Here is a 25,642-nt window from a genome sequence, read left to right as displayed (position 1 = left end):
TTTTTTCATTTACTCTTGCACTTCGTTTCTTGAATAAGCGGAGTAGGAAGATTTGTACATTTGACGTAAAAAAAAAAAGAGTAAAGATTGAATGTCAACTATCGTTAAGTTAGCGCTATGCTTTTAAGTGTTAATAAATTCTATCAACTTACTCCAAATTTGCACGATTTTGGATTCAAACAAATAAACTCTATGATTTTAGTTGGTTCATAAACTTGTTTAAAAATAAACTAACCAACAAAATCTTGATTGTAATCAACTTTTTAAGTGTATATTTCTAACTATGATACAGTTATATATGCACGTAGTTGTTTTAATTTTGTTATAATACATTTAATAGGAGTTTGTTGTCACTTATAGACTTCAAAAGTTTCATTAATTTTGTATAACGTTATTGAATAGTTAACTTGCTTGTCTGTACAGTAAATATTGTAAAGGAAAATAGAAACTTAGGAAGAATTCATCATAAATTATGCTAGTAAGTTATGTATATGAATTTTGGTACGTATATATACGTATACGATTGAGTTAAGTTGTTGTTGGCTAATAAAATTCTTCTCAATTTTACTAGATTAACACCTTTTTTCTAGTTACCATTGTGACCTTGGATGAACATAAATTTTAAGAACTGTTGAACAATTAAAATAAAGAACAAACTTGTAAGTTCCAAATTGAAATATTATGATGGGCCAAATAAAAACTTAACGATCAACATATGCAGAAGCCAACAAATTTATTGGCTCTATTAAAATCATTGTTTTATTTTGAAAATAATATAAAGAAAGATAGTCTATAGGATAGTTTTAAACATTGAAGTGTTGGTAGAGTCATTTTGTAAAATGCACTATATTTGTATTTAAAAGAGTGAGGAGAATGGTGGGTGAATTGATAGAGAACGAACGGAAAATATTGGGCCAAGCCCAAATAAATTAGTTGGCCAAAGAAACCCAACCTTTGCTTGGGCTTGTTGTCTCTTTATTTGTGGGCTAAAACTATTGAAGAATAGCCCATTTTTATTATTTTTTTAAAATTATAAAATATTAGTAGCTACGAATAAAACATTTGAAGGTCCTATTATTTTACAACTATTCACCAATGTCAATATTTACAATTTTTTTTCTAAATTTATATGGATTTATCATTGATATACACTAAATCTAATAACGATTTAAATAGATTTACAATTTGTATAGATCATATGTGTGATTTATGTGTTTGATTAAGTTATTATTATATGATATATGCCCAAAAAGTGAGAAAGCAGTGTTAAGGAGTCGTTATGATACTACACATGTGTGAATCAAATAAATAATTTGTTATTTAAAATGGTAGGTAGTCAAAATTTTAGGTGCACCCCTTGATATAAAATTAATTATCATATAGTTCGAATAATTAAATACTTTGGACTGCAAGTACATTTATAAATGCCGACCTAGCCTTTGACGACTACATCATCAATTGCATTATTAGTCATCTTTGAAATCAAATGACATGTCATGTATCATAATGCTTTTTATTTTTTCTCCATCTTAGTTTGAACTATCTTTCTCATACATTTCTTTTACATCTTATTTCAACTTTTATTGTTTGTGTTGTGTGTTCAAATGTTTTGTATTAAATACTAATTTTATGTTATCAAATCTTACCCAGTATTGATTTTAGTGTTTACACGATTCAAATTTGTAATGATTTAATCTCTAAACTATTTAGCATGTATGATATTTATGCATGATATCTTACCATTACTTGTAATAATCTAGTCATTTGTGTAAAAAAACGGTACCAACATTTCATTCAATTTTGTAAAGAATTCGATTGATAAACTAAGGAATAAGTTTTGTCATAAATTATAAACACTAAATCGATACATGATAGGATCGACAGTAGAGTTTGATTAGTTTTTTCTTATGCGTAAGGTAATTAAAATATTATAAGTTTGAAACTACAAAGACGGAATTGTTACCGTTTTAAAAGCACGAGACTTCATTGTAACAAAATTAAAAGTAAGAAGACTAAGTCTTTACATAGCATAGTTGTTATGGTACAATGAGGAACCAGATAAACAAACAATCAAGACCTTGTGGAAGTGTAAGACCGTCATTTGTTGTTAAACATTAGATCAATTTCTAGTTAGGCCTTTAAAATAAGCAATCTATCGTATAAAGGTTTATAAAATCTTTTGCAATTCAACACAAACTACAATGGGAGGAAAGAATTATGGAAGACAATGGTAAATTGCTACAATAAATATTATTTGGGCTAACAGTTGGGTACAATGAACAGTAATAGAAAATTAAGAAACTAATTAGGTATGGTAGTTTATATATTATATAATCGAAGTTTATAAAATAGAAATGATTAAATAATAGGTGGTGTTAATTGTTGTTAAGAAAAGGTAATTGGAATTGGGCCAGGAGTAAGTAAAAAGAGTGTGATGTTGAGGCCCATAATGAAAGTGAGATTTTAGAAACAAATACAATGCCACCTGAGGGCTGACTGATGACGTCTTCCTTAAAGCCAAAAAAACAATATATATAAAAAAAAGTATATGTAGTGGCGGAGAGCAAATGCGATTATGAGCACGCCATTTAAGCTTTACCGGATCGCTGACGTGTATGGCTGGATTTCATTCACACCGCATTCTCTTAGATTCCGCCACTCTTTCCTTTCTTTCTTTTATTATTTATTAATTATTTCCCTCCTCCTCCTTTTTTTTTTTTCTTTTCTCCTTTTCCTCTTACTATTAGTCTCTTCTTCGTATCTTCTACTTCCCTCCTTCCCCTCAATAATCCTCAATCCCCCCTTTATATAATTTCACATACTCAATTCATTTTCTTTCTCATTCTACAGATCTCATTCCCTTTTCTTCTTTTTAATTCAATCAATTTCTGCTTTTATACAGATCCCACTTCCTTTTCTTCCCTCTAATTGGATCCGATTCTAAGAAGAAGAACGAACCAAAGAAAGAAACTTGCGATTTTCAATCAAGTTTAATTTAATTTTTTTTTTTTAATGTTTTCTGTGTAATTTTCGTTTGGAGATAGATCGGTTTGTTTTAAGATTTTTCGTCCTTGAACAACGTAAATACTATTTATGGTAGTTTTTGGATCTGATTTGAACAATTTGTCGAAATTCTCCGAGAAACCCTAAGGTGGTGGTGGGGGTTAATGGGGAAAGACGAGATTCTTAAAATTGAAGACGTTGAAGAAGGGGAAATCTCTGATACAGCTTCAGTTGAGGAGATCAGTGAAGAGGATTTTAATAAGCTTGATTCTTCTGCTTCTCCTAAGGTGGTTGTACCTTCTAAAGATTCCAATCGGGAGACTAGAGTTTGGACCATGAGTGATTTGTATAAGAATTATCCTGCCATGCGTCATGGTTATGCTTCTGGTTTGTATAATCTTGCTTGGGCACAGGCAGTTCAGAATAAGCCTTTGAATGATATTTTTGTTATGGAGGCTGACCTCGATGAGAAATCCAAGCATTCTTCTTCTACTCCTTTTGGGAATGCAAAGGATGATGGGAGTAATACTACCAAGGAAGAGGATAGAGTTGTGATTGATGATAGTGGGGATGAAATGAATTGTGATAATGCCAATGGGGAGAAAGAGGAAGGTGAATTGGAGGAGGGTGAAATTGATATGGATACGGAGTTTGTCGAAGAGGTTGCTGACTCTAAAGCAATGTTGTCCGATAGTCGTGATATGGATATTAATGGTCAGGAGTTTGATTTGGAGACCAAGGAATTGGACGAACTACTGAAATTTATTCAGAAAACATTGGATGGTGTTACTATCGACGCCGCCCAGAAGTAAGTGAACCGATCTAATTCAGTTTTGGATCGATGGGTTGCTGGAAAATTGACAGTCTGATTTCTTTCTTGTAGATCCTTTCAGGAAGTTTGCTCCCAAATACATAGTTCTATAGAGACGTTTGTGGAATTGCTCCAGGGAAAGGTAGTGCCCAGAAAGGATGCGCTTATTCAACGATTATATGCTGCTCTTCGTTTAATCAATTCCGTAAGGCACCCCAAGAATCTCGCGCCCTCTTTTGTTTAGTCAATAAGCTTCCCTTTGCTGGGAAATCTTATTTAACGTATATTATTAATTGATGATTATGACAATGAACACTGGAGATGTTACATTTTCATCTCAGGTGTTTTGCTCCATGAACCTCAGCGAAAAGGAGGAGCACAAGGAACATTTGTCAAGGTTTTTGCTCATCATAGCCCGTTATTTTCCATTCCATCTGGAGGTTTAGTCTGCTTGTTTAGTATCTAACGACTATTCGATGTTGGTTTTGTTCATAGGCTGCTTTCTTATGTAAAAAATTGCGATCCTCCTCTCTTTTCTCCCGAGCAGATAAAATCGGTACAGTATACCGTTCTCTTTTTCCTTATTGTGTAATGATGTTATTATGTTATGTAGGAGATTTTGATATGTTCTAGCTAAAGCCTGACTATTTTCTACAGGTAGAGGTCAAAATGCCATCTACAGATTCCCTCGACCATTTGCCCAGCATGAGAGGCAGTGCTAAAGAGGTTGAGATTCATATACCTAATGGGGTGAAAGATATGGATTTCTATTCTGCGTATACAAGTACTAGTTCACAATTAACTCCTTCAAATAAGTTGGCTTCGGATTCCATACCTTTTGGGGTTAAGGGAAAAAATAACTTAAATATCTTATCTGAGGGACTGCAATCTGGGGTATCTAGTATAAAGGGTAGAGGCCCCTTACTCCCACTGTTAGACCTTCACAAGGATCATGATGCAGACAGTCTTCCATCACCCACCAGAGAAGCTCCTACAATTTTTTCTGTCCAAAAATCAGGAAACGCCCCTACAAAGATGGCATTTCCTGTAGATGGATCTAGATCGCATCCTTATGAAACTGATGCCCTAAAAGCTGTTTCAACCTATCAACAGAAGTTTGGTCGAAGTTCCTTTTCAATGGCTGATAGACTTCCTAGTCCAACTCCTTCAGAAGAACACGATGGGGGTGGTGATATTGGTGGGGAGGTTTCTAGTTCTTCCATCATCCGAAGTTTAAAGTCTTCAAATGTTTCTAAACCAGGTCAAAAGTCAAATTCCGCTTCTAATGTATCCACAGGTCTTTTCCCTAACATGGATAGTTCCAGCACTAGAGTACTGATTAGTCCTCTAAATGTTGCTCCTCCAAGCTCTGTGTCTAATCCAACAGTAAAGCCTTTAGCGAAAAGCAGGGACCCTAGGCTACGAATTGTCAATTCTGATGCAAGTGGTATGGATCTTAATCCACGCACAATGGCCTCAGTGCAGAGTTCTTCTATTTTAGAATCTGCTGCAACCCTACACTTGAGAAAGCAAAAGATGGATGGGGAGCCTAATACAGATGGCCCTGAAGTGAAAAGGCTGAGGATTGGATCTCAGAATCTTGCAGTAGCTGCAAGTGATGTGAGAGCTGTATCTGGAAGTGGTGGCTGGTTAGAAGATACCATGCCAGCGGGACCCAGACTTTTTAATAGGAATCAGATGGAAATTGCTGAAGCAAATGCAACTGAAAAAAGCAATGTTACAAACAATTCTGGTTCTGGAAATGAGTGCACACCTACTGTAAATAATAGCAATGATGCTTCCTTGCCCTCACTGTTGAAAGATATTGTTGTCAACCCAACCATGCTCCTCAATTTACTTAAAATGAGCCAACAGCAGCAATTGGCTGCAGAATTGAAATTGAAGTCAAGTGAACCTGAAAAAAATGCAATTTGTCCTACAAGCTTAAATCCTTGTCAAGGATCTAGTCCACTAATAAATGCTCCTGTTGCGACATCTGGAATTTTGCAGCAATCAGCAGGAACACCAAGTGCATCACCGGTGGTTGCTGTGGTGAGTGATTGTTGATTATTTCAGAACACTTAAAGTTATGCACAATACTTTCCTTTGCTCGTCGTATGCATATCTTTCAATATGTGCTGCTTTGCCTCTTCCCATGTTCATTATAATGTTTATTTCTTATTGCTTGTCTCCTTGAAAAGATGTTGCCTCCCAATTAAGTTGGTAATTTCAAGTACACAAGTACTTGGTTTTCCTTGCTTTTAATTTGACTCAAGAGTTCAACAAATGACAAATTTGGGTACCTTTATTCTGACATGATCCATAAATTTTTATCGAACAAAGTTGCCCCCCCACACCCACACCCACACCCACACATTTCTGGCCTGTTTCTATGCTGTTGAAGCATGTGACTTTGTTTATCAATATCTGTGGTAACTTATTCTAGATTGATATTGTGTTTATTTTAAATCTTGCACATGTTTCATCATTTTCAGGGTCGACAGGATGATTTGGGAAAAGTTCGTATGAAACCTCGTGACCCTCGCCGTGTTCTCCATGGTAATTCTCTTCAGAAGGTTGGGAGCTTGGGAAATGATCAATTAAAAGGCGTTGTACCAACTGCTTCAAACACAGAAGGAAGTCGGGACATACCAAATGGCCATAAGCAAGAAGGCCAGGGAGATTCGAAATTAGCTTCGTCACAAACAATACTGCCTGACATTGGTAGACAGTTCACAAACAATCTGAAAAATATTGCTGATATTATGTCTGTTCCCTCACCACCAACTTCTTCACCGAATTCCTCATCAAAGCCTGTAGGGTCAAGCTCTATGGACAGTAAACCTGTGACAACTGCTTTCCAAGCAGTAGATATGGCTGCATCCTCTCGTTCACAGGGTGCATGGGGAGATCTCGAGCATCTATTTGATAGCTATGATGACAAGCAAAAGGCCGCTATCCAGAGAGAGAGGGCAAGACGAATAGAAGAGCAGAAAAAAATGTTTGCTGCACGCAAACTCTGTCTTGTCTTGGATTTAGATCACACACTTCTGAATTCTGCTAAGGTTATTTTTTTGATAATTAAAGCTGATTTCACTATCAACTTGGAAATTCAATTTCATGACTTGTATGATCTTGTTCTAGTTTGTGGAAGTAGATCCGGTGCATGATGAAATTTTGAGAAAGAAAGAGGAACAGGATCGTGAGAAGGCACAGAGACATCTTTTTCGATTTCCTCATATGGGAATGTGGACAAAACTACGGCCAGGGGTTTGGAACTTCTTGGAAAAGGTCGGTTGAAGGGTTTATATAATTTTATTTCCTCTTCAAGTTGTAACTGGATAATAGTGTTGACTGGATACTTTGGTGCTTGTGTTCTCTTCTGCATTTTAGGCCAGCGAACTCTATGAACTGCATCTGTACACAATGGGAAACAAGTTATATGCAACAGAGATGGCAAAAGTGCTTGATCCAAAAGGGGTTCTGTTTGCTGGGCGAGTTATTTCTCGAGGTGATGATGGAGACCCATTGGATGGTGATGATAGGGTACCCAAGAGTAAGGATCTGGAAGGTGTTTTGGGCATGGAGTCTGGTGTTGTTATAATAGATGATTCCATCAGGGTGTGGCCACACAACAAAATGAACTTGATTGTTGTAGAAAGGTAAGAATATGATCCATTCCTCTAAACTAGAAGATGTTTTTAGTGTTTGATCACCTTACAAATTTGGGATCTCATGAATTTGTTTGTTCTGGCTTTCTATGCAGGTATACTTACTTTCCATGTAGTAGGCGCCAGTTTGGGCTTTTGGGTCCTTCTCTTCTAGAGATTGATCATGATGAGAGACCAGAAGATGGTACTTTGGCATCTTCACTGGGGGTAAATCTTGTTTCTCCACTTGTTCAGCATAATACAATGAATTAGTTAATTTTCCTCATCTTGAATTTTGGTCCTTTAGGTTATCCAGAGAATCCACCAAAGTTTTTTCTCCAATCCTGAATTAGATCAAGTAGATGTTAGAACTATCTTGTCCGCTGAGCAACAAAAGATTTTGGCTGGTTGCCGTATAGTGTTTAGCAGGGTTTTTCCGGTTGGTGAAGCAAATCCTCATCTCCATCCCCTGTGGCAAACAGCTGAACAGTTTGGCGCCCAGTGCACCAACCAGATTGACGAACAGGTTACCCACGTTGTTGCAAATTCTCTTGGAACTGATAAGGTAGCGTGACACTCTTTAACTATGGATTGTGGTCTCTTACATTCGGGAATTCCTTATTCCAGTTACTTATCCAACTCCTAATCATATTTGGGGAGGAAATATTTGTTGAAAACTCTTAACTCACCTGTTAATTAGTTAAAAGTTTGCAGGTTGTTTGAGGATAAAGTATCATTGCACTTGGGGTGTATGAATACATCATATACTTTAATTTTAGTGTATTAATGGGACCTACGCACTGTGTTGATGTTCCTTGTTGCAATTGTTTTGGACAGGTGAATTGGGCTCTCTCCACTGGCAGATTCGTGGTTCATCCTGGGTGGTGAGATTCTTGTTCAAAGTTTCCCTTTCTCGTGCCTTTATGTTTTAGAGTTTTGAAGTTCATTGTTATAGTTTTTTGGGCTAACCTTTTTGAGCAATGCACAGGGTGGAAGCATCGGCTTTGCTTTACCGGAGGGCAACTGAGCAGGACTTTGCCATAAAACCATAACCCAATCGACGCACCCATCCACCAGAAACCTTAACACACACCTTTTGCCAAATTAAAACTGAAAGATTTAAATACAAGATTATATAACACGGAGAAGAAACTCAACACAACACGGTGGCTATAGACCCAGGTTTAGTTTTAGGAAAATCCTAAGACTATTAAGAGAGAGAGAGAGAGAGAGAGAGATGTTAACTCCCCATCTAACACGCCCTACAACAAGATGGTGTGGAAAGCAGCCCAAAGAGATTACACTGAAATTCTGTCCCGTATTTTTACCTGGGAGAGAGACTTTGATAGATTTGAAATAATCAACGGGTCAATGAAGGAAGGGACTAGGAGGAGGAGAGTAATAGTGCGAGTGAGAAAGAAAGGGAAAATGAATTTGGGAAAATTGTGAGTTCTCACATACGGCTCCAATTTTCACTGGCGGGGGCCTCTTTACATTTTTCTTTTGCTTTAGCTTTTCAATTTTTTTCTGGTCTGGAATGGCGTGAGAGAACAATTATAGGTTTTAATCTTTAAATGGTCCCGCTCAATTAAAATGAGATGGGAAGGAATTGCAAATGCAAGATTGGACTGATGATTTTGGGGTGGCAGATTTGTATGTGTTTTTAAGCTAACAAGTCAGGAAGGAGGAAATAAGGAGTTCGCTCAAAAGATTTGAGCAAGGACTGAGTAGCACAAGGACAAAAGCCTTCCTTCCGATCACTTGATAATTGATATCAACAATACTTGCAAATGGACCAATTTTCTTACTTCCCTTTTTCCCCTTAAAGTAATATATATTATAAAATCTGTCCAAAGATTTCAAGTTTGAATTATGAAAGTATAGTCGTGACCATTTTTTTTCAAGGAAAGAAACTATGAATTTGGTTAACCAAATTATAAATTTTTTAGAAAAGCTCAATTAAGGTGTGAAGCTCCTTGTTAATTATTTTTTAAAAGAGTAAAAACAAAGCATATGTTAATTTTACCAAATATCAAGAACTTCACCTACTCTTTACTATATTTATTATTATTTATCTCGAGAGAAACGGATTCGTATATTCAAAGAAATGACTGGAATTTTCACTGCTAAAATTACTTTATGCGTCATGGAATATCCAACTATAAGCTTTTTTTTTTCTTTCGAAATGTGAATTTTCAATATGTTTAAATATTTTCCCTATTCGATCTAGTGTAGCCTTGTCTTAGGATGAAAACCATAGTCACTCTTCCTACTCTTAAGATTAATTTTTAACATGTTGGTTCCAATAGTTAGGAAAATTGAGAAGAAACCGTGAATTTGGGCTTTATTTGGTTGAAATCTTGACAAGAACATAGCGTGGTTGTAAGATTGGTTATAATAGAACAGAGATGTTTGAGAGTATTTTTAAATTAGTTAGATCTAATGGTTTAAAACCAATTTTGGTGATATAAAAATGTGTTTGAAAGAATAAACATTACATCATCAATCTTGAATAATTTATATATATATGTTTTTTAGTGAATTTAAGTCAAAATTCAGGGTGATGGAGTGATTTTGAAACTAGATGGTTCTTGGTGAGACTAAGGTGTGAAAATTTAGTAACCTTCACTTGACAACATTAATCCCATCATACAAGCAATCTAGTTTGCTTCCCAGTTAGAAGGATTATAAAAAAGATACCTCAATTACTCTAAATTACTATTTGATTCATGAACTCATTCAAATTTGAGTATTTAAATATCGAAAATCTTCAAAAATAAAAAACAAAAAACCATGGAGAACTTGGTGTCCAAAACTTGACTCGATATAAAAATTGTAAGTTCAACTCTTCTTTCTTTCAATTCTTTTTTAATCCACAGTTTAATGAACATTAAATGGAAGGAGTTTATCAATTAATTATTGACCGACTTATAAGGTATTTTTTGGACTCTATTTATTAAATAGACATAGATCTATAATTTCAATGAGCCAACTTATATTTTAACCCATTTTTTAGAACATTTTTTTTCAACAATATATTGTAATATATATTTTACTAAATTAGCAAAAAAGACTCGAACAATTATAGTGATGTGACCTCTCGAAAATATAATTTGGCTATAAAAAACCCCACCTAAAAAAAAAAAAAAACTCAAATGTACTTCAATTTAAAAAAATGAATTTATACTTTGAAAAGAGGACTTCAACTACAATATTTTAATTGTTCTTCCCATGTCAACCAACTTTAGTACATATAACATACGTACTTGGCTTAGATTCTGCCTACGTATTAACTTCTTGTCTACATATGCAACCAAATAAGGTTGCTAACATCAATATGATATATATAATATGGATTGCGATATTTAACCATACGAGCTAAATGAAAACACAATAATGAGCCTTCCCATGGAAACAGTCCGATCCTCACTAATGAAAAGTGTATAAATGTGTACTTAATAATCTAAATATTTTTCTTGCAATTTCCATCCATTTTAGAGTCATTTTTATCAAAATTTAGATCTCTGTGTCTATTTCAACATATTATCCCAGTGGATGAACCTCCTTTGATTGTACATATAATATGTTGGATGGAATTATATAAAACACACTCAATAGTTTTGTACTTTAGGTGAAGAAGAATACTTCTAAATATTCAAAAGCTTGAGTAATACTCATCAAAATTACTTTTGCATGAGTACTCTATTTGAAAAATATAATTAAGTTTTGAAAAACTTCAATATACCTTTAGACTTTATAATAAAAAAAAAATCAAAGTTACATCATAATTCACACTAATACCTCATGTTGAAATATATTATTCGACTTTTAAAAATTGCACCAATCCTCTAGGTAAAAAAAATTTTAAAACTATTTTTGATGTTAGTATAACGATGAATTTACTTCAATTTATCTCGAGTTGGGGAATAACCAATATTAAACATTAATTTATGTTAGAATTTTGTATAGATACATTTGCCTTTCTTTCTTTGATTTGTCCAACGTTCATACTACTTTTATATGCAATAAAATATAAACAAAAAGTTACGAGTCGACAAGTTCAAAAAAGGTGTATATGTCTATAATAACACACGTTTCAATACTAACACAAAACCCTATTAAAGCATTCGCTTTTAATAACTTCATTATTTTCTTTGTTTCTTGTATCTTATTTGGAAATGTTAAACTAAATGAGTATATCAAACATGCTAGGTAGTCTTAAAAATTTGGTAAATTATCACATCAAATAATGATAAAAAGAGAGAGGATATTTTGAATTAGAACATGACTTAACCTAAATAAATTTAATTTATTTCAATTAGATTTTAATAAGTAAAATCAAAACAAACTTATGACAATACCAATTATAATTAACTATGATTAAAATTTTAATGTTAACAAGCTATCTATCCTTTTTACAATAAATAAATATATCTAACACTTATTATTTACTTAATTAGTTAATAAAATGCCTAAACTGATTAATTAATTCCACAACATAATTACCTTATTTATCTATTTGAACACAAAGTTACAAAGTGAGAGATTAAACATTTGAATAATAATGTTTACAAATTAATTTACTTTATTTGAATAAAGAAAATGAGTGAAAATCTGCGGCGGCCGTTGTTGTCTTCTCATTTTCCAAAGCGCAGGCAGGATCCAACCATCCACAAACCGTTCCGTTTCTCTTGCCATTATTCTTCTTCACTCCCCAATTACGTCACTCCCAAGAACTCTCAATTCTACTACTTCTTCTTCTTCTTCTTTACATTTCTCCGATCTCCTTTTCGGAGCTGCTTCTACTGTAGATGGATGTGAAACGAACCGAGAGTCCGATTTATGGTCGCCAATGGAGCAGCGAGTCAGGTACCACTGGTGGTGGTCCTGCATCGCCGGCGATGTCGCCGGCGCGCGGTCATCACTCTCGATCCTCCTCCGTCTCTGGAATTTCCAACATTAAGCGCACACAGAATTTTGCTGCAAAAGCTGCAGCTCAGCGGCTAGCGCAGGTCATGGCTTCTCAGACAGCCGACGACGACGACGACGATCAGGATGATTTGGGATTTCGTTATAGTGCTCCTCCTCCTATTTCCTTGTCTAGGAACGTTAATAATGGTAGTAGACTTGCTGCTCCTTCTGCGAAAACCACTAGATCTCCTTCTCCTGGGGTAAGTTAAATGCGATATGCTGGGGTTTGATTGAGCTTACTAGTTTGTTTTTCTACTTCTTTATTCTGCTTCGTGTTTGTACATTGCCTTCTGCTCTCTGTTTCCAGCTCATTTTTTTTTGTTAGAAGTGGATCTGATTGGTGTAAATGTTGGTTATGTCTGTTTTGAGAAACTTAGTTTGGAATTCCCCTTTTTAAAAATATAGATTTGTGTATCCTTCCGTTCAAGAAATTGAATGTCTTTTTGCGTTAAATTAGCAGGTCTTAGTAATAAATGCTCATCCGGTGTTTTACACTCCATTTGCTCTAGAATTGCAATTGTTAGTATTTTGGGAATGAGATCACAGCTTAGCTGATTTCTGACGATTAACCGAATTTTCCTTTTGCGTATTCTAATTAGTTAGCCCGAAACTTTTTAGAGGACACTTCATCAGTGCGTTCCACTTCCACGGGAAGATCATCAATATCTCACCATTCACTGCCAGTAGCTCCACCTAAAACAACACTGAGGACGGCAACTTCTATGCCACCTCTAGATCCGCCTACTCAAAGAGATAAAAGGTAAGGCATTTTGGACTACGAGTAGATTAGAAGATCGTATTTGTGGTTTTGACTGTATGAAGTAAAGGCAAGTTACTTATCTGGTTTTAATCCCCACCTATCTTTGGCAGATCTGATGTATATAGTCTTCTTGGTTTTATATTGGTTTTCTCTTAGTTTGACTAAAACTGAGTTCAAGCAAGTAAAATAATGAAGTGGTGATTTGGGATTTGGAACAAGTTTTATTCTTGCTAACTTCTGTTTTGGCTGTAAAATAGCTCACTGGCTCCAAAAGAAAAAAAAGAAGTAAAAAATAGATAAAAAGAACAGAAATGGACCTTCAAGATTTCTCTAGTTTCCTCAATATATTGTAAAAGAAATATTATTTCTTTCTGGTTGATGCTTGAAAATCTCCTTAATAGTTACCCGAGTTTTTTACTAGTTTGCTTATCCTTGTTCAAGTCAATGATTTGTTAATCTGAGAGATGATATGTGAAGAGTTGGATAGAGACTTAAAATCTTTTTGCCCTCTTACATTAATGGCTTCCACATCTCTGGACATGTAACGTAATTTTTCCTTATGCTGTTTATTCCTGGTATCTGCTGATGAGAGTTGGATAATTTTGTGTAGGATAACCATTAGAGTATAGAATAGAAGTATCATGCATCATTTTATGACTTGGTGTTTGGTAAATGGAATACTGCAGATTCTCATCAGATACAGTGCGTTTTAGTACTAAAGATTCAGGAAATCAGCGAGAAGCATCTGCCCTTCGCGATGAAGTACGTCCATCACATTATTGTTTTGTAACTGAATGATTTAATTGAATGACTGTCAGTATGTACGTCAAAATGCCTTTTTTCCAGTCTCCAAGTACTTAGTTTTCAATTCTCTTTGCTGTAGCTTGATATTCTACAAGAGGAGAATGAGAACATTCTTGAGAAGGTGCCATGGTTTTTCATTTTTTCTTTCTATTTCACTGGTTTTGAGCATTTTATTAAATATCTGTGTGCTTAAATGTGTATTTGATAATTTACAGCTCAGGCTTGAGGAAGAGAGATGTAAAGAAGCAGAAACAAGAGTTAGGGAACTAGAGAAGCAGGTAACTGGTATATCATTTCAATATAATTTTCATACTTTTGTTTGTCTTTTTCTTTGCCATGGAAAATCTTTTCTTAGCAGCAATTTGGATGAGTAGTGTACTTTAAATATTTTGTCATGTGGAGAGAATATAAGGAGTATATGATCTGAGGACAAATAAAAAGCTTAGAAGAAGAATGGTTGTGTTAGAAAATGAATAAAAGGAGTATTGGGTTAAAATGCCCCAAGCTCTGCTCGAGATGCCCTTCTCGATAGGATAAGTGATAAATGTGGCCATCTTGATTCTGTTTGAAAACACTGGCTGTAGAACCCACAAGAAAACATGTGCTGAGTTAGATTAGTGAATAAACTAGAATGAAAGGACTAAATGGGCAGATAGAAAAGAAAAAGAAAACGGAAAAGGAAATTGGACAATGTACTTCATTGATGTTCAACAAAGGGTGATTTTGAGAGGCGTGTGACCAATACAGCCTAAGCATAGGTTTTTGAAATATGGTTTTTGCATTTTGAATTATTTACTTTTGTTTTTACTGTTTGCTTTGATGATATGATTTTTGTCTGAAAATATAATTTCACTTTTGTACCTCAGTGACAAAATACATGCAACTGATATGTGTTCCTAAGTTATCAGGTTGCTGCTCTTGGAGAAGGTGTTTCTTTAGAAGCTAAACTTTTGAGCAGGTTAATGCAAATTTAAGTTAATTTCATTTGACTATTTTCCTTCCTGATCTGTATAAATGAGGTTTGTGCTATTAATAATGTAGGAAGGAAGCTGCATTACGTCAGAGAGAGGTATTTACAACATCAGATGTGTAAGATTTATGATCGTGAACATAGGGAAGCTTAGCTCTAACCATTGAAATATTTAATGCATTGAAGTTGCTAGGATGCCACATTTTTTTCTCAAAGCTACCTTGTTAGAATTATAAATATTAAATGGTTGATTTAGATATTGTTTGTGGAATGATGGAATTCATATCAATATATCATCATTGGTTCCTATGCGTGAAACAACAAATACAAAAGGATTATGTTTGATTACGCTTTCGATTTCACAGGCTGCACTTAAAGAAGCAAAACAATCAAAGGGCGGGGGGGACAAGGAAATAGAATCCCTCAAATCAGAAGTTAAGGTTATATTCCTTGCAGCCTTATGATGTCCAGAATATTAAACATGTTTATCTTTTACAGATTTAAAGTAATGCTATCTCTTATTTCTAACTTGAATTAGAAAGCAAAAGAAGAGACTACTAGTGTCGTTCAACACCTTCATGGAGTTGAACATGATGTGAAAGCCCTTCGATCTATGACGCAAAGAATGATTTTGACGCAGAAAGAGATGGTCCGTACCTGCTTTACTTAAACTAAAAGTAGCTTTGTCTGTTTGCATTTAGAGAGGAATAATTCATCCTTTCTTATTTCAGGAAGAAGTTGTTCTTAAAAGGTGTTGGCTTGCTCGCTACTGGGGCCTGGCTGCAAAATATGGTAAATCATATCACATGCCTCTTTCTTTTGTTACTTTGAATTCTACATAGTTTTCTCTTTCTCATATGCTGAAATTCTTAGCTGAATCTAGCGGAAATAAAACGTTGCTTGTCTTTTGCATTATATAAACCTGTCGGAAAATTTTAATCATTTGGCAAATTTTACTTAGAACTCTATCATGTATGAACTATTGCAGAACCTCAGCTTCCCAGTATGTATGAACCTTTTTACTCTAGTATTTTCATTTGGCCAATGACTTCTTGCAGTTATTTAATCCTGCTTGTTGCTTTGGCATATCTATTTTTGTGCTTTTCAGGCATTTGTATGGATATTGCTGTGACCAAGTATGAACACTGGTCGTCTTTAGCACCACTTCCATTTGAAATTGTTATTTCTGCGGGGCAAAAGGCTAAGGAGGAATTTTCTCAAAAAGGTTAGTTCCTTTTTGGTGCTTATACTATAGTTATTGATTTTCCTGCCACCTGCCATCTAAATCAATATCATATTAACACTTCCCGTAATGTTATTTACATGTACTAGGAGACCTGGATCCTGAGAGCAGGAGCAACCTTGTTCCTGATATAAGTGATCTCACAGGAGAAGGAAATATTGAAAGCATGCTATCTGTTGAAATGGGATTGAAAGAACTTGCTTCCTTGAAGGTTTCTTTCTGATACATTACTCTCTCTCTGTTTTTTTTGTGGGGGGGGGGGGGGGGGGGGGGATGGAGGAGGAAACGTTGGAAACTTTAATCACAAGTATAAGTCTGTTCTATTCTTTTTCTTTTCTTTTCTAAATTATGGTATTTGTGGGCATCTTGCTATTTCCAATTTCTATTTAAATTAAGTTTTAGCTTGCTTTGCAAAACAAAGGTGGAGGAGGCTATTGTGCTTGCTCTGGCCCAACTGAGGCGTCCAAATTCTGCGCGACAATCTCTCTCAGGTTAGTATGAACTTGATGTCTAAGTTACAGTTTCTTGAGTAGTTTTGTCTTTTTACTTGTTGATGTTGAGTTCTTTTTTCTCTCTTCTCACCATTGGTATGCTGAAACTGAAAGTAATCAATTCTTTTAAACAAAATTTTCCCTTTTGCTGTAACCATAATTTTAGATTTCTAGAGGTGTCTATAGATATAGGTTATTTGACGTGAAACATGGGTAGTGTTATTGTTTTAGTGAAAGTTTTTTTAGATCTTTGAATCAGTATAATAACATAGAAGAGTTCTTATAAAAAAAAAGAATAATAACTTAGAAGGGTTATGCTAGAGGAGATTCCTCTGGAGATGCATGTGTTAACAACGTTAGAGTACTGATTCTAGTACTTGGTAGTATCTTTTGCTGAATTCGTTCAAAATCATTTTAATGTTGCAGATTTGAAATCGCCAGTTGATCCCAAGTTCATGGAGGCATTTGGTACGTCGTTTTGTTGCCTGCCACTTTTCGATAGTTCTCAATTTTGAAAGTGATAGAGCTTGCTAAACTTTCTTATTGAATTGCGCTTAATGTTTTATATTGTATTGTTAAGTTTTGATGCATGAAACAGTAGTTGAGCATGTATTGAAGCTTTTGATAGATTCTTCATCTCTTTAATACATGGCCACTGTTCTATTTCAGAATTGAGCGCAGAGGAATCCGAAGATGTTCTTTTCAAAGAGGTCCTTTCATTTCTCCCTGATTTGTTCTCTTTTGTGTAATCTAATTTGCTGTTGCATGAGATAAAGTTCTCTTTCTTAGCACACTAAAATACTAAAACGCTCTTCATAGAGTATATGCACATACTTCCTGTCCGTTAACAAGATCAACTCGCTTTGGCCTTTGCTTGGTCATGGCACCTTTCTTGACATTCTCAGTTCTTTTTTGCAAGACTTATCTACTGGATGAAAGGAAAATACCTTTCGTCAGGCCACAAATATTTTGGCTTTCTTGTCACTCAGAACGATTTAACTGTTATGTTTTGTACTGATATTTAATGTAGTTGATGGTTGGAATGAGATTTTGAGGTGCCATTAGAATTTTCTATATTTGATATTAGGAAGGCAAGGGTAATTATTCACCATCTCATCTTTTGAAGAAACAAACTTTCATAGAAAAAAAAAAAACAAAAACAAAAACACTCTCACCCTTCACCCTTGCCGGCAAGGTCTCGTATTTTATCTGGCCAATGCTTTTACTATTTGACACTGCCAGGCTCTGATCATAGAAACCCAAAATCAATATTGTTGCTAGTCCTCTGGAATCCGAAACAGTAGGCTTGGTCTAGTCCCTCGAGAAATGTGGTTCCAATTTCCAAATAATCTTTGTTAAGCCCTATGCTAAAACCTCCGGATGTTAAACGAGTGGACCTCTATGAACTTATGCTACGTTTATGCTGTGCTACTAATAACTGAATAAAAAGTGTGATTGTGTGATCAAAATATTTTCCATATTTTTTTTCTTAAATTTCTCTACTGTATGCTTTATGTCATAAACAATCTGATTATACATGTGACAATATGAGATATTATTGGTTTCCAGGCATGGCTTACATATTTTTGGAGAAGAGCCAAAGCTCATGGTATTGAAGAGGATATTGCAAAAGAACGACTTCAGTTCTGGATTAGTCGCAGTGCTCACTCTCCTTCATCACACGATGCTGTTGATGGTAAGTTTTCAAAAGCTCGATGGCTTGACTTTTCTGGGATAGACTTATATCATATCTTGATCTCCTTTCATTTCCTTACTTCCCTTTTACTTTTTTTCCTCTGTGTGTGAACGCCAATTTTCAGTTGAACAAGGCCTCATAGAGCTCAGGAAGTTGGGAATTGAGCGTAGAATGTGGGAAGCATCACGCAAAGAGAGCGCTTGAACTCAAGACATAGTCTTAGGTAGTGTGGCACTCCAATTCCAACAGCACTGGCCAAAAGTTTGGTACTTCCATTTTCCTATAATGGCCATGGGTGGGGTTGAGGCTAGCTCTCCGGGAGGGATGTCCTTCAATCATGTTCTATATATGTTGATTCTATATATGTTGATGTACCTTCTTTCTCCTAATATATACGATCCACTTGGTGGTGTTTTTACAAGCTATCATAGGAACATAACTCAGCTTACACACACCATCGATTCACGAGTAATCATTGCTGGAATATTTCCTCCATTTGAAGTGGTAAAATCTGTTTGAATCTCGTACGACTACATCCCAACCCACCTCCTAGCAAACTCAAGGCAGTCTTTGTATGGTCTGAGGTTCTTGAAAGCTAGGATGGGAGCTTTTCATGGCAAGTATATAAGCTCATACGCAATGCCAAGTCTCTCACTATTAACCACAAGTCATTCTTTTCTACCTGACAACCACATGCCTAATCCTCTTCTGTTAGAAGTGCAGTTTCCGCATACTTACCTTCGATTCTTAACTCCAGTTTTGAGTATATCTGTTCTGTTTGAGGATGGTGTTGATCGCCTACTATGGACCGGTGTGTGAGCAATCCAACTGCAGCTGAGTTCCTTCTTCAAGTTCTTCTCACCCATTGCCTTTCTTACATGGAGTTGCTTCTCTCCATATCCCAAATACAGCAAGCAAATCAAACATTGTCACATTACTGGTTGTGTCCATTGGTTTCCGCTACAAGCTTCCCAAGCTCAAGGTTCTTGTGGATCGATCCAACCACTCAAGTTCTAAAAAGTTTTTCCAGATCACTGCATCGGTATTGTCTGTCTTAATACTCATAGAAAATCCAAAATCTTCCTGCCTTACAAATTTGGTTTTCAAAATCAACTATAGAAGGTCATTTGAAACATCGACAATAGAAGATGTACTCATTTTGAAAAACATTGTCAAACAAAAATCATACTCGACCCTCAAAACAACGAACACATTTTCACTTTAACTTTGTGTGCAACCATACATAAAACTTTAAAGTGGCTCATAGATGATTAAGCTAAAAAAAGATGTTTAATAGATTTTTGAAATACTAAAAACATACTCCTTATAAAATAGAATTAAATTTTATGACAATACATAAACTGTTTGCTATAATTCTTTTAAGAATTCCGTCCTTTTTTTCACATTTATTGAAACCAAACCCTTATAATTTGCGATCTATATCAACTGCACTACTTAATACTTATTAACGGTCCGTTCCTTCATGGGTTTTGGGCCGTAATCGTAAGGAGATTTGGAGTGAACCCATAAATCTTTGTTTCTTTCACAAAGTTCCGAAGCTTTTTTCAGCCTTAGCCATGGCTTCTCCGGTCTGATTTTCACATTCGCTTCAGCTGTATGCGTTTTGGCTGTTGTTATATATATTCGATCAGCAACAAGATGGAAAAGTTCTTCTCAGTGCAGCAAATCCACACTCACTGCGAATCTTCCCACTCAATCAAGCTTGTTTCAGGGCCTCCTTCCTGGTACTGACCATCCACATCTTCTCTCTCGTTTCTTCTTCATTTCATTGAATTCTTTCTAACTTTCCTCAAAATTTGCAGTGGAAAAACCTCCTTGCTTTTTCAGTTCGCTTTTAATTTGGGTCTGGAGGGCAATGTTACCTTCATCTGCAACCGCCGCAAATTAGAAAACAAACCTCCATATCTTTCTCAGGCATCTCTCACTTTTTCTGCTTCTGTCTCTTTCATTGGCGGTTATATTGAATAGCATAGAATACTGTACATTTTCTGAATCTTGGGGTTCTTTGGGACTAACATTCAGGGAGTTGATCCAACATCCGAGACCTTTCAGCGTATACAAATGAAGTCGGTGATCGTTTTATTCTTTGTACTAATTAGGTTGCCATATTTGATAATTGAGTACTTCTGCCTTTCCTTTAATTGCTTTACTTGAACCTGTATTCTCTAATTCTGAATTCCAAGGTATTTGGAGGACGACGATGGAATTAAGAAGTACTTCTCTGCGTTTCACTTACATAGTACACTTCCTGTGGCGGTTGTTATTGATGATTTTGGGGATTTTTTCGAGGAAAGGTCTTCAAATTTTCCATTACCTTTTTTTTACTTATCTTTTTATAGGTTTTTCTTTCTCCTTTTCACTTCATCATCTATTGAACAGGCGATGTCAAGAAAAGTATGCTAATCCTCGCGGAAGAGATTTAGCAATGGTTAGAACATTAGCTCTTTGTCAAAATGCCGTGAGTCTAGCAAAGTAGGTTTGCATATATCAGAACTTTCTGTGAATAAATTGATCTCTTAGATTACATCTACACCCTTTTCTTTGCTGCTTATAACTAAGAAGATTTTTCAGTCAATGTAGGCCTTGCCAGCTTGTGTTGTCCGATACACACCATGGAGAGTCCCCAAGGTTGATTTTCATATATAAGAGATGGGTTCCAACCATTTTCACCATAAGAGGTTAGTTTGAGTTGAGTGACTGCTCAACCTAAATTCAAAGCAGATTCCCTTGCTTTTTGTTATTTGTGTTTTACATGGTCAAACCAGAAAATACAGATCTGCAAGTGGAGCAAACTAATTCTGTGGCCTTCATGATGGTTAACTTGGCTGATATGCCATTTTGACCTTTTCTTATTGAATTAATTTTGGTTTATGTTGTAGGTGATGGGGCTGGTTGGTTCATCCTGAGAAGTATTAACAATTGTGGAATCGATTGTTGTTTGAGGACTAAAAGAGCAAAGTATTCGATTGCTCTTCAGTTTCTGAGTTTGGAGGAAATTTCTGAAGACAGTAGGGAACAGTGAATATCTTGGCAGCTTCAGCAATTCATTTGTAAGTATGTCTATTAATCTATTCTTTTTAAAACTTCTGTGATATTTTACTGTTGACATATTAGTATTTGTTGTTATAGAACAATCTTCTGATATCAGTTTCTCTATTGTCTAATCTTAGTTCTGTATAAGATAACTTTTTTGATGGGTGATTCATTGTTGTCTGTATATTATAAATCAATCAAGCTTTTGATATGTCAATCTTGAAACAGCTTGAAATTCTTTCTATTTTCTCACCAAGTGAACAAGCAGTTTGTTTGTGGAAAATTATTGCCTTCCAGACGATCACAAAAAAAGTTCTCTCTGTTGTTCTATTACCATAGCTTGTATTTCTCTTAGAAGAGATGGTCTTTATGTTCTTTCAGAATATCGAGTATTGATCAGCATTGAAGAGCTTTGTAGTTTTATTAATCATTTACAGGCATAAGAGAAAGTCAACAAAAGAGAAGAAAATTTAAAAAACAACTGAAAGTTGACCCTAGGCTCAACACTTGTTTATATGTACTAATTCCCAATAAGATTTTTTTCTAGTAAACTCCTTTTTGATACTCTGGATCACAGAATTCACCACCCAAATCATCACAAGCCTCCGCTGGAAAGACTCTGCAGCAATCATTAAAAAACAAGAATATGAATGCATGTAGAAGTATGAAATAGTGTTGTTTCATAGGAAACGAATTAATAGAGGATGAAAGGTCCTATGGTTTATTGCTTTGAGATCTTACGTCTTGGGACTGTCATATTGTAGATACTCTCTCTCAACTGGCTCTGTAACACTATTCCCTTTTTTGGCCTCTGGTTTTAGCTTTACTTCAGGATACATTTCCACATCACAAGCTTCACCTCCAACAGTGTCACAAGCCTCTGCTGGAAAAACACTGCAAAAATAGACACAAAAGAGTAAATGAAGGTTTTAAAATCAGACATATTGTGGGGTAACAACCAAATATAAAATGATTTGGCTTACGAGGACATGGAGCTGTAGTCAACAGTTGAAGGGTCTTGTCCTACTGCACTTGCCTTTGCTTTTAGGGTTCCTTTGCTTTGCCTTGGCATGGACCTCGTTGGGATTGAGAAGGCCATTGATTTGGCTGTTGGTGGGAGGAGGGAGCATGATGGAGATGCTATGGAAAGAGCTGCCTGGAACTGCATGATGAACAATGGTTCGGTTCGGTCTGCTGTGAAGTTGGTGCTTGGATGTATCTTTAGAGTAGAATTCAGATTTATAAGGTTAAACAGATAAAGTTGGCAAGATATCTCGTGACTGGATAAGGTTTTAAATCAATAATGTTGAGATGAAAGCAACTTTTTTTCTCCTTGAGAAACGAGTGGTTGTGTAGATTTGAATTGACATTATTATATCTCGTCTCTTTCTCCCTCATTTCTTGATATTTCTTATATCACAAACATTCTCGAAGAAAATCCATAGATATGCTTTGATTCCGTTAATCTTTGTTAATTTGCTTAAATATCTGAGAACTTGCCTCATTTGAACCATGCTCTTAAGTAGATCATTTACAATTACAATAATAATTCTCTCAAGAATATTTGATTAGTAGTGGTGTCAAGACTCTTTTATCTCTTTTAGGTAGGTTGTTGGCTAGTCAATTTAATTCCATATTAAAGCTGAAATCTACTATTAATATCAATCAAAATTCTAAGATCTTAATAATCCGCATCAATTTTAACTTCCATATCAATTGCAGAGAAGAAACAAAGAAAACTTTAACAAATCAAACTATATTTTATCATGACAAACATTAGAATTTCCATCATGAAGTATTACTGAAAGACTGTCCAAGTAAAAAAAAAAAGGTTCTATAATGATGAAGGCATTGTTAGGCTGGTGATAGGTGAGACACATTTTTTGGTCAGAGAATGGATGAGCTGCTCCTATTATGGAGCATGTTTGGTTGTGCTTGAGGTCCCACATAGAAGTATGGATTTTGAGTATAGGGACAAACTCAAATTAATGGCCACCCCCCTTAAAGACCTTCCCTTTGCGGTTTGGCCCCTCCCATTTTCTTCTTTCTTTCCATCAACTTTATCTGCAATCAATGGTGGCCGGAAAATAAGCTTACAACTGCTTTAAAAGCTCTGTAATTGGGTCAACATCACAAGTAATTCATCGCTACAAGGCCTGTCTTCAGCCAATTCTGATGTGCACACACCAGCAATTCTCAATGCCAACACCATCTCTTCTTCTTCTTCTTCCATTCCTTCTCCTATAATGGTTTTATCAAGAGCTTCTCGTGGCTCCACTGATTGCTCAACCCACCTCCCTAAACTTCCCCCACTGCCACTGCTATCTCCTCTATCTGACGACACCTGTTCGGTCTCTATCGGATCTCTACCGGTTAACAGAACTCTTAATATAACCCCAAAGCTGTAAATGTCACTCTTGTCAGTATACCTGTTTCAATATGAACATCACCAAACCATTAAACATGTTTCCCTGTTTTGGATTAAGCGTGTAACTACAAGTTTCTTAGATAGAAAGCAAAGGAGTATGATCATTAATGCAGAGAGAGAATATTTGGACTATGAAGCCAATAACTTATCAACAATGTAAGCTTTAAATCCACTTCTCAGACATCAAAAATCGGTTAGAAATGCTTTCATTTTCAAAGACAGCGACTAGGGAGCATTACTTAAACAACTTTATGGGGATTTACCTGGAGTTGTTAAGACACTCGGGAGCAGTGTACAAAGAAGGTGATGTATGAAAATCAGGGATGAGATTCGTTAACCCAAAATCAACCAATCTTGGTTCGAACTCTGCATCTAGGAGAATGTTTGAAGGCTTCAAATTGCAGTGAAGAATTCGAGGGTTGCATTCAAAATGGAGAAACTGAAGCCCTCTAGCAATCCCAACAGCAATTCGAAGCCGAACTTCCCATTTGAGTTCTAGTTGATTCTCTCTCACTTTCCTCATTGCATCCTCAAGAGACCCAGCAGGCAAAAAGTCATAAACCAAGCAACAGCTTCCCATTTCACCAACGTAAGCCCTTAAACTCATCACATTCCGATGTTTCAGAGCACCCAGCACCGCCATCTGCTGCTGTATCCGCCGCCGTGCCTCCGTCCTTCCACATTGAATGGGTTCGAGCTTCTTCACCGCCACGGTGAACCCATTTGCAAGAATCGCCTTGTAGCATTTCCCATTTGGGTTGGAACTCGAACCCAAGAAATGGGTTTGGTTCAAAAGAGCTGTTGGAAGAGAATCGGCGTCGATTTTGGGGGAAAAGATTAAGGGTCCTTGGAGAAGTGGGGTTCTGTTTAGGAAACGGAGAAGGGCGCGAATGAAGAAAACAGCGAGAAAAGAGGCGGTGAGTCCGGTGAGGACACCTAAGGCGACGCTGAGAAGAATCCTTTGAAAGCCATTGTTGAAACGGGAGGCTCTGGAAAATGGAGGGAAATGAGTTTGAACTCCGGAGGTGGCAGCTGAAAAGAGGGGAAAGGAAAATAGGAAGAGGTAGAGAAGAGTGTGAATGTTGAATGTGAAGAAGGCCATTAAGAGGAAATGGCCATTGAAGGTGAAATTTGTTGCAGAGAGGAAGAGGAAGAGGAAGAGGAAGAGGAAGAGGAAGAGGCAGGTTATTCGAATGAAGTGGGAGTGTTATAGAGAGAAGAGAAGGACAGTCCTCATTTTTGTAATCTAAAAGGACAAATTCACGGAGTCCTCAAAAAAAGAAATTTAAACAAATATATTATTTTTGGGCTAAACTCATATTTTGGCATTTTGCATTTATTTTTCAAATTTAAGTTTAAGCTATACTAAGAAAAATGTAGGAAAACATAGCGTAAAATTCAAAAACATAACATTGAAAACGAAAAAAATACAACTCTTATACTTAAAATTGATTCAAATCATAACATGAAAACAGAAGGAAAATTGACTTAATTTTTAATAAAATAGGAAAAAAAAGAAGTCAGCAAGTCTAAGAATAATAACAATAAAAAAAAACATTTCTCTCTTAAGAAAAGAAACAAAATTGGTTAAAATTATTCCTATAAACTTAATTTTTAAAAGTAAAAAGTTAAAACACAAATGGTTATAAATCTATATACTTTTTCTATTTTGAATTTTCAAAACTTTTAAATTCTGAAAACATGTATTATAGAAATGATGTTTTATGAACTAATTTTTCAAAAGTTAAAAGATAAAAATGA

General features: G+C 35.6%; 5 protein-coding genes across 5 annotated transcripts; 3 read left to right on the top strand and 2 right to left on the bottom strand.

Moving 5' to 3' along the window:
* Positions 1–2,718: 2,718 nt before the first annotated feature.
* LOC101205188 (RNA polymerase II C-terminal domain phosphatase-like 3) lies at positions 2,719–9,368 on the top strand. The gene is made up of 12 exons (XM_011658489.2): positions 2,719–3,811; positions 3,887–4,019; positions 4,156–4,211; positions 4,310–4,370; positions 4,472–5,866; positions 6,310–6,879; positions 6,959–7,105; positions 7,208–7,476; positions 7,581–7,692; positions 7,772–8,029; positions 8,302–8,348; positions 8,453–9,368. The coding sequence occupies exons 1-12, from the start codon at positions 3,168–3,170 to the stop codon at positions 8,514–8,516; spliced, it is 3,756 nt and encodes a 1,251-aa protein (XP_011656791.1). The 5' UTR covers positions 2,719–3,167; the 3' UTR covers positions 8,517–9,368.
* A 2,709-nt stretch (positions 9,369–12,077) lies between these two features.
* On the top strand, positions 12,078–18,824 carry LOC101205430 (coiled-coil domain-containing protein SCD2). The gene is made up of 17 exons (XM_011658488.2): positions 12,078–12,635; positions 13,035–13,195; positions 13,882–13,957; positions 14,079–14,120; positions 14,215–14,277; positions 14,908–14,957; positions 15,041–15,068; positions 15,335–15,409; positions 15,508–15,618; positions 15,701–15,761; positions 16,078–16,194; positions 16,302–16,423; positions 16,634–16,703; positions 17,130–17,171; positions 17,373–17,413; positions 18,273–18,399; positions 18,524–18,824. The coding sequence occupies exons 1-17, from the start codon at positions 12,276–12,278 to the stop codon at positions 18,601–18,603; spliced, it is 1,626 nt and encodes a 541-aa protein (XP_011656790.1). The 5' UTR covers positions 12,078–12,275; the 3' UTR covers positions 18,604–18,824.
* A 198-nt stretch (positions 18,825–19,022) lies between these two features.
* LOC101205665 lies at positions 19,023–21,664 on the top strand. The gene is made up of 7 exons (XM_011658487.2): positions 19,023–20,144; positions 20,223–20,334; positions 20,443–20,486; positions 20,604–20,714; positions 20,800–20,892; positions 20,992–21,098; positions 21,300–21,664. Exons 1-7 carry the CDS (start codon positions 20,017–20,019, stop codon positions 21,440–21,442), a joined length of 738 nt encoding a protein of 245 aa, XP_011656789.1. The 5' UTR covers positions 19,023–20,016; the 3' UTR covers positions 21,443–21,664.
* A 332-nt stretch (positions 21,665–21,996) lies between these two features.
* Positions 21,997–22,621, bottom strand: CR9 (light-regulated protein-like). The gene is given in 3 exon segments (NM_001280594.1): positions 21,997–22,072; positions 22,195–22,347; positions 22,437–22,621. Coding segments are annotated over 3 exon segments (414 nt in total).
* A 513-nt stretch (positions 22,622–23,134) lies between these two features.
* LOC101222394 (inactive leucine-rich repeat receptor-like protein kinase CORYNE) lies at positions 23,135–25,139 on the bottom strand. Its single transcript, XM_004140508.3, has 2 exons — positions 24,145–25,139; positions 23,135–23,882 (listed from the first exon to the last, which is right to left on the bottom strand). Exons 1-2 carry the CDS (start codon positions 24,981–24,983, stop codon positions 23,558–23,560), a joined length of 1,164 nt encoding a protein of 387 aa, XP_004140556.1. The 5' UTR covers positions 24,984–25,139; the 3' UTR covers positions 23,135–23,557.
* Between the last annotated feature and the right edge of the window lie 503 nt (positions 25,140–25,642).

The sequence above is a fragment of the Cucumis sativus genome, chromosome 6 (genome assembly GCF_000004075.3).
Source record: "Cucumis sativus cultivar 9930 chromosome 6, Cucumber_9930_V3, whole genome shotgun sequence".
Lineage (NCBI taxonomy): Eukaryota > Viridiplantae > Streptophyta > Magnoliopsida > Cucurbitales > Cucurbitaceae > Cucumis > Cucumis sativus.
The sequence above is the reverse complement of the archived record's forward strand: the minus strand, read 5'-3'. Positions and strand labels throughout refer to the sequence as shown.